The 14208-nt window shown below is 33.3% G+C and overlaps 3 protein-coding genes across 3 annotated transcripts; 2 read left to right on the top strand and 1 right to left on the bottom strand.

Moving 5' to 3' along the window:
- Positions 1-2895: 2895 nt before the first annotated feature.
- On the bottom strand, positions 2896-7660 carry LOC145119983 (C18orf8). Its single transcript, XM_079055769.1, has 14 exons — positions 7369-7660; positions 6694-6763; positions 6269-6370; positions 5919-6170; positions 5566-5825; positions 5338-5491; positions 5050-5159; positions 4864-4951; positions 4494-4796; positions 4321-4395; positions 3812-4245; positions 3628-3736; positions 3370-3552; positions 2896-3264 (listed from the first exon to the last, which is right to left on the bottom strand). Exons 4-14 carry the CDS (start codon positions 6066-6068, stop codon positions 3088-3090), a joined length of 2043 nt encoding a protein of 680 aa, XP_078911895.1. The 5' UTR covers positions 6069-6170; positions 6269-6370; positions 6694-6763; positions 7369-7660; the 3' UTR covers positions 2896-3087.
- A 2698-nt stretch (positions 7661-10358) lies between these two features.
- Positions 10359-10962, top strand: LOC145121618 (uncharacterized). The gene is made up of 2 exons (XM_079057337.1): positions 10359-10367; positions 10420-10962. The coding sequence occupies exons 1-2, from the start codon at positions 10359-10361 to the stop codon at positions 10960-10962; spliced, it is 552 nt and encodes a 183-aa protein (XP_078913463.1).
- A 33-nt stretch (positions 10963-10995) lies between these two features.
- On the top strand, positions 10996-11460 carry LOC145121617 (uncharacterized). The gene has a single exon (XM_079057336.1). The coding sequence runs from the start codon at positions 10996-10998 to the stop codon at positions 11458-11460; it is 465 nt and encodes a 154-aa protein (XP_078913462.1).
- Positions 11461-14208: the final 2748 nt, after the last annotated feature.

Here is a 14208-nt window from a genome sequence, read left to right as displayed (position 1 = left end):
CTTCTTTGTTTTGGATTCGAACATCTTCCTTTTGGTCAGACCAATGGTTGTCTCTTGTTGATTTTCCAAAGCAGACTTGAAATTTGCACTGTATGATTGCTTGTAAATTTCGCATTGCTTTGATTGCTTCTTTTGCTGCTGATAATTCGATATCTTGGGCGACTGATCTCCATGCATCAGATTTATCCATTCTGATTGGGGTTTGATTGGTTCTAAGCTGGTATTGTCTGTACATTGCTCCTGGTTCTTCCAGTGTGAAGATTGTTTTAGTAAAGATTCTTGGGAGTGGTTGAAAGTCTTCATGATTTCTTCGCAAGTAATCTTCATATTCTTCTGAGAGGCAGAAGGGGATTGTAGAACTTCCTCCATTGAGTAAAGGGCTGCTGCTGCTAACCGTTTCATTTCTCCTGTGCATTCTGCAAAACAAAGGTTAACAAGTCTTGAGAGAGAATCAGCTAGTGTATTATGTTTCCCTTCTATATGCTCTATGTTAATCTTGACGCCTGTTCCTGTGACTGCATCTGCAAACTTTATCCACCTAACCCTTGAGGATTTGTTGCTATTAGCTTTGTTGTAAAAGCTAATAATGGCTTGGCAATCTGTCCTTAAAGTGATTTCTTGTTTATCAAGGTAGTAGATTTTTAGTTTCTCCAGAGTGTTGATGCAAGCATTGATTTCAGCATCAATTGTGGATTGGGTTGTTGAGATCAAATTTTGAGATCAAATTTTGAGAATAGGATGAAGAATCAATACCATGGACAGCATTCTTAGTACCTGGAGGACTTTATGAATGGCTAGTTATGCCATTTGGTTTGAAGAATGCCCCGGCAGTGTTCCAAAGAAAAATGGATAAATGCTTCAGAGGTACATAATCATTTATCGCAGTATATATTGATGATATACTGGTTTTCTCAAAAAACGAAAAAGAACATGCAAAGCACTTGGAAAAGATGTTGCAAATATGTGAGGATAATGGCCTAGTCCTATCTCCAACAAAGATGAAGATAGCAGTCCCAACAATAGATTTTCTGGGAGTAGTCGTAGGAGAAGGAACCATAAGGTTGCAACCGCACATCATAAAGAAGATTGTGAACTTCAACGAAGAAGAATTGAAGACAAAGAAGGGGTTGAGGTCATTCTTAGGAATCCTTAACTATGCTCGTAATCATATCCCAAAACTTGGGATACTATTAAGGCCACTGTACGAAAAGACAAATGCTCATGGAGACAAAAGATTAAAGCCTTCTGATTATGAGTTAATCAAAAGGATCAAGATGCAAGTTCAGAATCTCCCAGACCTTGAGATACCACCTGAAGATGCTTATATCATCCTAGAAACAGACGGATGTATGGAAGGATGGGGAGGTATAGTCAAATGGAAGAACAAAAAGGAAGGACCAAGAAGCTCAGAAAAGATTTGTGCATATGCAAGGGGCAAGTTCTCAACAACCCAATCCACAATTGATGCTGAAATCAATGCCTGCATCAACACTCTGGAGAAACTAAAAATCTACTACCTTGATAAATAAGAAATCACTTTAAGGACAGATTGCCAAGCCATTATTAGCTTTTACAACAAAGCTAATAGTAACAAATCCTCAAGGGTTAGGTGGATAAAGTTTGCAGATGCAGTCACAGGAACAGGCGTCAAGATTAACATAGAGCATATAGAAGGGAAACATAATACACTAGCTGATTCTCTCTCAAGACTTGTTAACCTTTGTTTTGCAGAATGCACAGGAGAAATGAAACGGTTAGCAGCAGCAGCTCTTTACTCAGTGGAGGAAGTTCTACAATCCTCTTCTGCCTCTCAGAAGAATATGAAGATTACTTGCAAAGAAATCATGAAGACTTTCAACCACTCCCAAGAATCTTTACTAAAACAATCTTCACACTGGAAGAACCAGGAGCAATGTACAGACAATACCAGCTTAGAGCCAATCAAACCCCAATCAGAATGGATAAATCTGATGCATGGAGATCAGTCGCCCAAGATATCGAATTATCAGCAGCAAAAGAAGCAATCAAAGCAATGCGAAATTTACAAGCAATCATACAGTGCAAATTTCAAGTCTGCTTTGGAAAATCAACAAGAGACAACCATTGGTCTGACCAAAACGAAGATGTTCGAATCCAAAACAAAGAAGTCCGAAGAATCCTCATCGAACTGGAAGCCCTCGCACAACGATTGGGCCGCAATAATATCTAAGCACATGGAAGTCCAAGACAATAACCAAAAAGAAAACAAATGCCGCTACAACAGCAAATGATTTCTAGAAGATAGTGACAACAGTGATGACGATTCAATTTTTATTGTGGACCCCGGGTGGGATGATTATTGTCTAAAAACGATAAAATTGAATCGTCCCATGAATCCATACCTTTATCCAAAAGCTAGAAGGGCCCGTATGTGAAATTATTTCACATATCCGGGTTTTCAAAAGTTGAGTTGTTTGGATGTTCAGAAGTCTTCAAGAAGTCCCCACCACTTGTTAAAAGTATCTTTATAATTATCAAGATTGTCGGCCACATGTAACAAATTAAATAATGGCCCTTGTTTAAACGTCATCGCTTACGTTTTTATTCTTGTCCAATAGTTTGTAAGCCCATCTATATAAGGGCATAAGTTCTAAGTTTGGGATCATCGAATCCATTCACCTACAATCACCACCACCACCATTGTAACAAAGCTTCCGCAGTATTTTAATAAAAATGTGTGTACTTTAAAGTTTTAGTTTTTGAGCTTTAGTACAAGATCAAAAATTCCTGGCAACGTAAATTGACAGGTCAAAATGTATCAAAAATGTATACGAACATGCTACTTAAGACAGCTTATTAATAAGCAAGTTTTTCAACTAAAAACTAGCATAAATTGGATTTTATCTAGCTTAAATATGAACTCAAAATGTATAATTCGACTTTATTATAATTTTAGCTTAAACAAACAAATACATTCCAAATCATTTGCAAAGCAAACAAGATATATATATTTTTTTATTAATGGATTTCAAATTCATCCAAAATCCTACCAACCAACCAAACCAAACACATAACAGATTCCAAATCCTTTGTCAAAAAAACAAGATCTCACACAGTAATCGATGAAGGCATATCAGCAAGAGCACGAATATAAGTCGTGTGTTCTGAAGTGGTCCCAAATCCAGGTATGAACTCACCAAAAAACCTTAAAACTGCCGCCAGGTGTTGTGGCTCGTTTGATGCATACGCTGCTTCTAGAAACAATGATGGTCGAACAGTACTAACCTGATCATATTCATTATTCACAAAAACAAATGTAAATTTTCTCAAATAATATAAATAGGTGTTTGGTTGTGTTGTGTTGGGTTGGGTTGAAAAGACGAAAATGACCTTGTGTTTTCGTGCATAACGTAAAGCTTCAAGATAACATCCATCTTGTACAAGTAACACCACGTAGTCATGATGAAGTGACAGCTGTCTCAACATATCAACACCTAACTTTCTTGTTTGGATGTTACGACTTCCCACCCCTTCTAGAAGCTCAAGCGCTACCTCTTTCGATGGCTCGATAATCTGTGCAAACCAAGGGCAATTTTGGGATTTCCTTTACTGGGCATTTTCGTAATTTTCATTTTCAAAGTAGAATACCTTATTCAAAACAAACTGTCCAAGCTCAGCATATCTCTCATTCCTTCCAAGCAACCGCACTGCCAACACGTATATATTCGGATGCACTTTTATTTTCTCCAAATTGGCACTACAAAAGCGAGAAAACCCAAAAAATTTCAATAAAAAAAAAAAAAAAAAAAAGTTAAAATTGAAATTGAATTACCTCCTGATAAACTCGAGAAGAATGGAAAACAAATAAGAAGCGTCTGCAAAAGCAATCATCTCTTCTTCAACTGAAGCAAATACAAAAGTGTAAAGCTCATCAGGTGGAATAGTTGCTGAAGTAACTAGTTGTGATTGTGACTCTTGTTGATCTTCTGAAACCATTAAGTTTTCTCCATTTTCTTTTTTCAAATTAATATTATCTTCAGAGTCTGAAGTTGAGAAGCCACCACCAGATGTGTCTCCCGGTTTGTTGCCGGAATTGTTTTCCGGTACACCGGAGGAGGAGTTGACTGGTGTTGACTTTGAGTAACTTCCGGTTTTCAGTGAATATGCAAAAGAGGTCACCAGTACGTTAACTGCCCGGAAAATTACGGGCAGGGGTCTTCTTTCAATCATGATTGACCGAAGTAATTCCAAACATAAATCTTTAGCCTGAATCAAACAAAGGGTAAAAATAATACTTTTCCCTCATTTTTAGAAAAAGAAAAATTATAATTTAATTATTACCTTCTTTGCTTCCAATTTCCTTCTCTGCAAAAACTCTAAAACCAATGGCACTTCTGAGCTACTCGCGGAAATTGCCTGTGATCATTAAAAATAAAATTAGTAAAATAATAAAACAATTAAACAATAAAATCCAAATGGATTTTTTTTTATCAAAAAAAAAAAAAAAAACTTGCCTCCAAATCCAAATGAATCTTCCACAAGAATCCAGTGGAAACATCACATACAAGATCAGGGACAAGAAAATTCCAGTCATCAGAGTACAAATTTGCTGACGTGTCATTTGCTGATTGGGAGGATGAAATGTTGCTGCCACGTGGCAAGCCCCTGATTAAAAGAGGAAGTGGGGCAGAGACAGGTGTACGTGAGTCAGCAAATATATCGTATAATATAATGACTTTTGCATCCACTTGATGAATCAGGAGAACATTGTCCACCACACTCACAGCTATCTTTGTGGAATATACAGGTAGAGAACCCTACTCAAAAGAAAAAAAAATATATTAGTAATTATTTTTTTTATTAATTTATAAAAGTATAAATTACCTGTTGGATAACAGCATCACGATAAAATCTATAGGAATGGAGTAGCATTGCAACTCTATCAACTTGCAAACAGTATATTCTTCCATAACTGTGATTCCATTCCACCACAAAATTAGGATTAAATTGTTGAATAAAAAGAGAATTCTAAAGAGTTAAAATATAAATAAATAAATAAATAAATCTTACACAGTGACAATATGAACATCTTCAGCAGAAAGAACAGGCTTACTGTTTACATCAGACTTTGCCATTGCCATCTCAAACCTTGGTAATCGAATTATGCCTGCAGATGAAAGCTAAACAAAAAAAAATGATTAATAAATTGTAACTATGATTAAAAAATAGTGTTAAAACAATAACTTATATTTACATATGATATAAGAAATTCAAACGAAAAGTAATTCCATTCCTATAAGCAAACAAAAAATGATCATGGGAATGTAATGACTCATTCCATTCCACTCGTGCAAATACCTGATATCCCATAAAGCTTTTGCATTGCATTCCTGAAGCAAGAAGAACTAATCTGCTTTCATGTGTGTAAATATACCAACTCACATTCACTTTCTTTGAGTCAACCAATTCAAGTGATTTCAACTCTGGGACATAACTATAAAGATCCAGTCCACTGTAATTCAACAATATAAAATTATGAAGCTTATATTTTAATACTCATTTACTTGATAAATAACTAAAAAGTACCTGGTTTTGACAAATACAATGTCACAAACTGCACAATCTGTCCAAAAGAATCCCAAAATAGTATCGGACTCGGACTTTGACTTTTGACTAAAAGTCTCTCCAGTTTCTTTGACCCAAAACTGAACCTCATTATTTGATCTTTGAACAGCTATAAGCTTTAAATCTAAGGAATATCGGATAGAAAGCACTGGCCCTTCACTTATTGTATCAGTTGTTGATGCAACTTGAGGGGTATAAGGGGAAGTTTTCCAAGAAACAACCTAACACATTAAAACAATCTCATACATTTAATACTAAACTTTGGTTTCATGAATTAATTGAAATATGGTGTATAAATTGTTGTATATATATACCTGGTTAGAGGTGGGAGAGATTAAAAGTTTATTTCCATCATCATAAAATAAACCTGTTGATCCATTGTTTTTGCATCTTAAGGGTGGATAATGGATGTATGCATGTGAAAGAGCACCAGATCCACCAGAACTTGATGTATTTCTAGACATTTAAATTCTGTAAATTTATTATGAATATACTGAGTGGTATTATATATGGGGTTTGATGTATTTGTGATGGCAAGTTCTGTAAATTTATGGCTTTCCCTTGAGCTGGAAAAAAAAAAAAAAAAAAGTTTGTGAGAATATTAGTTATAGAAAGAAAATAAAAGAAGCTTTGAGTTTTGAGAATATTATTAAGCAATTAATACCACACTCTGCATGCAATTCTTCAATTTGAGAAACTCTTTCAAACACATATCACGTTCAATTTGAGGAACCTTTTCTGCAACACAACTCCCGTATTCTTTTGCCTGCATTTTTTTACATAATAATTACATACACATAACATCAAAAGTTAAAGTGATACATGAGAATCACAAATTGTTAAAGTTTACAAGTGTATAATAGATTAGAACTCGTGTTAATTGTTTCCTATATGTTTATTTCTTGAAGAGTCTTTAAAGAATTGAAAATTCTAAAAGAGAACAGTGTCTATATCTTTTGTGCACTCAACAAGACAAAAATTAACAAGTATGCATTTTGTGTTCAACCATGGATCCACAATTCCAATATACTAAACAAAGATACAAAGAAATGCAATTCCTACATAATTTGCAACAGTATATTAACTGACCTGAACTCCACAATTCGCCAAAATACGTTTAAGTGGGGAGATGGTGTTCCTTTCTTTCATTATCAAATACCTGATATACATGGTACAGAAAATCCAAAAAGTTTAGAAATACTTGAAATACCATTTTTGATTCATGATCAAAACAGAAAAAGCTTAGTTCAATATACTTTGGCTTCTATATAAGGTCAGTGTTTTAACATTTTGACACAAGTTGATCATCAAATGACCTTGATAAATGTTCCATGATAGTAATATCATTTCTAGTAATTCATCATAGTATAATAAATACGTACTAATTTCAAAAATAGCTACTGCTATAAGATACCTAAATTGGATCCCTAATTAACAGCGAACAATCGATACCTCCCATGATGTAAGACAAACATAAGCACAAATCGCGCCCTAAATCACACCTAGGGTTTTCATATAGTATAACACTAATTCATGAATTTAACTAATCACGGTGTTATAAAATTAAAGGATCATACATAGATGGTTTACAAGAGCATTCGATCTCGATTGCCTACATTTTTTTTTCATCTCCACATAAATACGTTTAAACTAGTGCAGAATACCTCGAAAACTAATCAGTTAATTAGAACCCTCAATAAGAAAATCAGAATTCAGAATCAGAAAACTGAAAACAGGATTCTCAAATCAGAAATTGGAAAGTACCTCTGGTTCAGTGGTCCTCGTAATCCTCCTCTTTCCACATCAGTAACATCACTAATCAAAACTCAGAACTTAGAGGAACTCGAATTCCTTTTTCCGCAGACTCGAACTCTGAAGACTAGAATTTGGGATGAAAAAACCGGAAAGCAACTAAATTTTACCGTTGAAGAGCGTGAACGAGTGAATCGTGAATTACGATTTTGGTTGAACCTGGGCACTACCAAAGCTGATTTTCCAGGCGATGCCTTTTGCCATTGCTAAAGTATTGGACCAAATTTTTGGCCCAAAGTAAAACGATTCAAACTTGAGTTTGGTATATTTTTCATGTTCTTTTAAGTGTAACGGAATTTTTTTTTTTTGTTTATATTCGTTTCCGTAGAAATCATGGTTTAAAAAATATTATTGATAATTTTAATTCGTAATGACCGATTAAAGATTTGTAAAAAATTATTAATTTACAAATATAGAAATTTTGTCAGCAAGTTTATAATGATTAGTTAAAATTAATATATACATTGTTATGAATATTCGATCTATATTTTGTATGTCTAGATATTTGATAAGATTATGATTTTGTGCAATGCAATATAAAATTGAATAAAGTGAAAAAAAAGGGCAATAACATATATAATCTTTATGCGTTTTTGATGATTCTTAAATGTTATAGATTAGTCATTTGACATCAAAGTAAAACAACATTGAAACTTTAAAAAATACAATCATTAATGATAGATTTAAAAAAAATTATACAAAGTTATATATTTTGTCTGTAACTTTACAATTGTTAATTTAAATTAATATATAAAATGGGTTGAAGATATAAACAACGTTCTCTATGTCTAATATTAATGATAAAATCATCATGTTTTAAACTTTGAAAAGTATGATTTCATGAAATAAGACATTTTAATATATGGCAATCAGTTTTATTATTAAAAAACAGAATACTAAAACATCAATTAATGATATTTTGGTCATTTTTCATATAATTTATATAAGAAATTACATATATGTTGCATATCCCGTTTAAAATTGTTGCAGCCTTTGTTTCATTTTTTTTAAAAGATGACATATTATAATATTAGGTGTAAAACTCATGTATTACATGAGTTAATTAAAAAAAGTAAATATAAAGGTCTAAATATTTAAGAACTTTGGATTTATAAGAAAATAAGAAAAATAATGAATTATTAAAATTGATTTTTTATCTTTTAAATTTAAATAAATAAACAAAATAAACTATGAGCTTTAATTTGAGAATTTTGAAATAAGAAGGTAAGTCCATTAATAAAATTGATATTCATTTATTACTACATTCATTGTAATTATTATATTAAAGTATTATGTGAAATTTATTAAAATAGAAAAACCCATAAAATGACATGTGAAAAAAATTAATTCAAAATAACCACAAAATAACATGTGACAAATTGGATGAGAGTGTGACATGTGACAAAAAAAACTTTATTTATTAGAGTAGATAAATTTCAAAAAATGGTCTAAACATGTTTGGACCAGTATTCTATAAATTACATATTACCCAATTGTTTGTTCTTGAAACCACATCTCATGCATCAAATTTTGTTTTTTAAATCCATGTTAACTATTTGTGTATTCTTCACAAAAATAAAATTCTTTTGTGTTTAAAACTATTTAACCATAATAAGTCCATGTCTAGTTAAATAAATCCCAACACTCATGTGTCACACGAATTTACATGTAAGTCCTGAGAACTACACCATTCCTATAGGAAATTATATACATGTTTAAATGCAGATTATACATTTTGGAAAAAATAAGAACTTATTACATTAGCTAAAAAGTAATACCATTTTGACAACCTAAATAGTAAATAAACAATAAAATCAAGCAACATTCATCCTTCATAAATGAGATCTTTCTTCTCTCTTGTACATGAAATCTCCTTATTAACACAACAATATTGTTTACTACAGTAGTGGTTAAAAGATATGTGACAAAGGGAGAAGGGTTTGCCTAGTCGGTTTTGGCTATTTCAGTCAATTTAAAATCAAATAGTTCCACACCAGTCATATGCTTCAAGCTCTTGTTTTAAGGTCTCGGCCCTTGAAGCATGTTTATATTTTTCCTAAGAAAAGGGAATTATAAGATGAAACAGAAATCTAAAAAAGCTTAATTTTGTTATGAAGTGTTATTGTTGAAAAGTGAAATAAATGAATAATTATATTAGTGGTACATAAGAAAATATTGAAAATCTAGATCTTCTTAAAGACAAGAACAATTTACACTTTCCATCACTACAACTATTATGCAAGATTGTCATTCTGTAACAGGTGGAGAATAAGATAGAATGACCATAAAAGAGGGTCCTTTATCACAAAAGCAGGGGCAGTCCTAGCTAGGTGCCCGGTGTGGCACCGACAACACCTAGCTTCCGCGCACGTAGTAGAAAAAATTTCGTGTTTTTTAAATTTTACCTATTGTGCCACTACGTAAAAAAAATCGTGCAACTACTAAATTTTTTTTGTGCAACTACATAAAAAAAATATTGTCACTCTATCGGGAATTACCAAACGAAAAAAAATAATAACGAGCCCAATGTTTTAATCAATTATTGTCTAATAGTCCAATTGCCCAAAGCCCAAAATAAAACTTAATTGGATAAATTAGCAATTGGGCTAATTGCTTGTAAAAAAGATAGTCCAATCCTAATTAATTGAGTGTGTAATTGTGTATTATCGGTACAAGGGAGAAAAAAAAGGCACACGATAACAAAATCCATCGATGCATCGACTACTCGACTTCCGATTCCAAAATTCGTTCAATCGTTGCTTGGCTACTGTCGACAGTCGTGACTCGTGACCTCCTGTTCGGACAATTCTTGATCAATTTTATTGTTGGATCGATCAACATTCAAGTATTCAACAATAGTCAATCTCTTAAAGCAAGTAACAAAATCGACTTCTTTCAATTTCTACTATTTTGGTTAAGAAAATCCACTTCAAAGCCCTACAATGAAGCAAGTAAGTTTTAACAATTCATTTAGATATTTGAAATTGATATGTTTTTTTGAAGTTATTGATTGACTTGGGTGAAAGGGTGCAAAAAGGCTTGTGTAGTGGTGAACTTGAAACCGGAAGAGGGTTAAATCAAGAGACTACACTTGTTCGAGCTGGAGAAACAAGATGGGGTTCACATTTCAATACACTCACAAGTTTGATGAAGTTGTTTGCGGATGTTCTTGTAGTTTTAGATTTTGTGAAAGAGGAGGGAGGGTCATATGAGTTTGTGTTTTACTTACATATGATGTATGACATTTTACACCTCATGGGTACATTGTCAAAGCAATTTCAAAGAAAAGATCTAGACATTTTAGAAGCGGCTTCGATGGTTAGAGGGACAATGGAGGCATTGCAATCTTTTAGAAACACAAGGTTTGCTAGCATTTTGCCAAAAGTATCCTCTTTTTGTCAAACACACAAAATCGATACTTTAGATATGGAAGAGTTGTATATTGGTGCGAGAAACCGTAGGACTACAAAGACTAATAGGTTTTATTTTGAGGTTGAAATCTTCAACACGGTGGTAGATATGCAACTTACAGAATATCATGATTGATTTAGTGAAACAAGCACCCAATTACTAGAATACATGGGTGCTTTGAGCCCTTGTGATTCAATTGCACAATTTGACAAATCAAAGTTATTGAAGTTGGGTAAGTTATACAAGTATGACTTCGATGATTCAGATATGATAGACCTTGAAGGACAAGTTAAGATATTTTATCACTCTTGCATCAAAGATGAGCGCTTCACTAGTTTGAAAGGAATTTCTGACCTTTCTCGTTTGATGGTTAGTACGGGGAAGCATCGGTCTTATCCTTTGGTTTATAAGCTTTTAAAGTTGGCTTTGATGTTACCCGTAGCGACCGCAAGTGTAGAAAGATGTTTTTCAAAGATGAAGCTCTTGAAGACCGACTTGCGTAACAAAATTGGCGATAAATTTTTGAACGACGCATTGCTTTGTAATGTCGAGACCGAATCACTTGCGAAAGTTGAGAATGAAAAAGTAATGGAGCGGTTTCAAAAGATGTCTGCACGAAGAGGAAAAATTTAAATCCTAATAGATCGTTGTTATATTATGTTTAACTAGAAAAAAATTTGTATTAGATGTTTTATATTATGTTTGACAGAATTTCTTTTTAATGTTTTATATTATGTTTGACCGGAAAAAAATTGTGCAACCTCTACTTCTAATTCCTGCGTCCGCCCCTGCACAAAAGACCACGTAATGTTAACCCACAAATCAAATAAATGCGTGATGGAGACTATGTCTACTTTGAGGTTCCACCTGGCAATTATCAGCTAAAACAACCACACATGCAACTAATCTGGGGGATCAACTATCATATACACACATGTCAAAATCCAATGTAAATATATACACCGAGTTAAAGAATACCAATGTAAAAATGTACATCTGTAAACTTCACATATCCTTTCTCTTTAAATTACATTATATGGCTTTCAATATTCATACTTCTTTTTACTGTGAAGAAATGACCACAATTAATAAGCAAATCATAGAACAGAACATAAAAAACAACCCATGCTTAGAAAATAAACTTATAGAACACAAAATAGGCTTGGTTTTGGTAGTAGGGTTGGGGGGTCTGAACACATGACTCACTCCGTGAAGAGGAATCGCCGTCATCAACCATGGTAGATATTAGAAGAAATAGTCCTCACAAAAAGGGTAAAATGGGTATTTTTTATAAATGTAACAAAAGGGTTGTGAAAGTTAATGACTAAAGGACCCAAATTAATCTAAAACCATGCAATAAGAACCTAAATTGCAAGAGGTTTCACTTTTGAACTAAACCAGGTGAAAATCATTTTAATAAAAAGGGATGGCGAGTTCCTTATACCTTTTATGTCATGCTACCTTCCTTATATCTTTTATGTCAACTAATTGCTTTTGTTAAATCTGGTAGAAGGCAAGGGATTTTTTTTATCAAATTGGTATCAGTTTCATGTTTAATTTCAATTTCAAGATGTCGGATATTCAGTAGTGGCCTAAGGTTTTCCAATGGACATTTATTGACCTAACTCCACTTGCTCTTACACCTTCACTACCCTTTCCACCTCTAATATTTTATTCTGAAAAAGGAAAATATTAAATGCAAGAAATAACAATGTACTTTTATAGGTTTGTTTATTATAACATGCTACTTTCGTCTCTATAACGATGTCATTCAAATACTAAACAATGTTCACTGCTATAATAGGGTAAGATCAAAATATTTCTTTGCATTCCTCTTGAATCCATAAGAAATACAAATCAATCTAAAAATACACATTGATTTTTCTTAGATTTTGAAAATTTTCACCCCATCTTCATTAAAGCCTTAGTTTTGCATGATCATATAATTTTCCTCAAATCCCTAGTTATTCCTAAATCATCATTTTTGCCTAAATAATTCAATTGTTCACAACCTTTTCCTATTTTTCTAAATCTATCTTAAAACTAGTTGTTTTTGTTAAATTTGGTAGAATGCATGGGATTTTCTATCAAATTAGTCTTAGTTTCACGTTTATCAAACCTTCTAAAACCCGTATAATAGTTTTAAATCTCTTTCTTATGCCTTTTAACATCTAAAAGCTAAGCCAATAAATTTAAACCTTTTTTTTTTGAAAATTTTGTATCAATAATCTTAGATGCATTTGAAGGGTTTTATAGGTTACAAAATCTATGTGCTTGTGGAAAATCTCTTAACATTTAAGGGCACTTTCAACTTAAAGGATCTATGTCATAAAACTTTGGAGGTAACATACAATGAACAAAAAAACCTACAAGACCCTAATGTAATCGAAAATACCATATTAGGGTTACATACCTTTAAATTGTTGAAGTAAACAATTCTCTTCAATCCCTTGTAGTTGATCTTGGAAAGCCTAGCACCAAAAGTATGATGCCTCTAATGGCTCACTCCCAAACCCTAGAACTAGAAGAAAAGAGAGGAGAGAGGAGGAGTAAGGAGAAAATCTGATTTCTCTTGGGAATAATGAAGTCCAAAAATCAAAGGGTCACAACCCTTTATCAAAGGGTTACAACCCTTTATCAAAGGGTTACATCCCTTTATATAGCTGCTAGAAAACCCAAAAAACAATAAATTTGAACATATAGGTGCGTTGTTAGTGAACTCTTTGCCTGCTTTTGTGTTATTTGACTCGGGTGCGAGTCGGTCCTTTGTATCTCAATCTGTTAGTAGGGATTTTGGTATGCCCCTTAGTGTATTGGAGTGTCCGTTGCAAGTTTCTATCGCCAACGAACACGAGGGTTTTTGCATCCAGAGTGTTGAAGGGTTTTGAGCATTCTAACACTCCTATGGTGTACATGCAACCCTAGAAACCTTGGATCTATGTTTTACTAAGATACATGCAAAATTGATTTTCCAAGGTTCTTATTCTATCTAGCATAGAATGGGGAACTTTTGTACATAAATGCTAGAAGAAGAACATACCTTTTGTGGTTTGGATTCCTTGAAAACCTTGTGAGCCTAGCACCTCAAGTGTGATGCCTCAAATGTATCACACAACACCAAATACACTTGGAATAACCTTGAGAGAAATAGAACACTTCTAAAATCGGCTAAGCCCTCTTGTTCTCACACTAGTGCCAATTTTGGTTGCTCACATATTCCTTTTATAGTGTGTCATAGGTAGGGTTACACCATGTAAACCCTAACTTGACATGACTCTTCATTTCCATGATCCATGGGTTCAAAGACACCATGGAGCATCCATGGAGTATCCTATGGGTTTTAGCCCAACTTGATAATCCATGGAGCATTAGCCCACTATA

This window comes from Lactuca virosa, chromosome 6, assembly GCF_052849685.1.
Source record: "Lactuca virosa cultivar CGN04683 chromosome 6, Lactuca_virosa_CGN04683_v6, whole genome shotgun sequence".
Lineage (NCBI taxonomy): Eukaryota > Viridiplantae > Streptophyta > Magnoliopsida > Asterales > Asteraceae > Lactuca > Lactuca virosa.
This window is presented reverse-complemented; position numbering and strand designations above follow the sequence as displayed.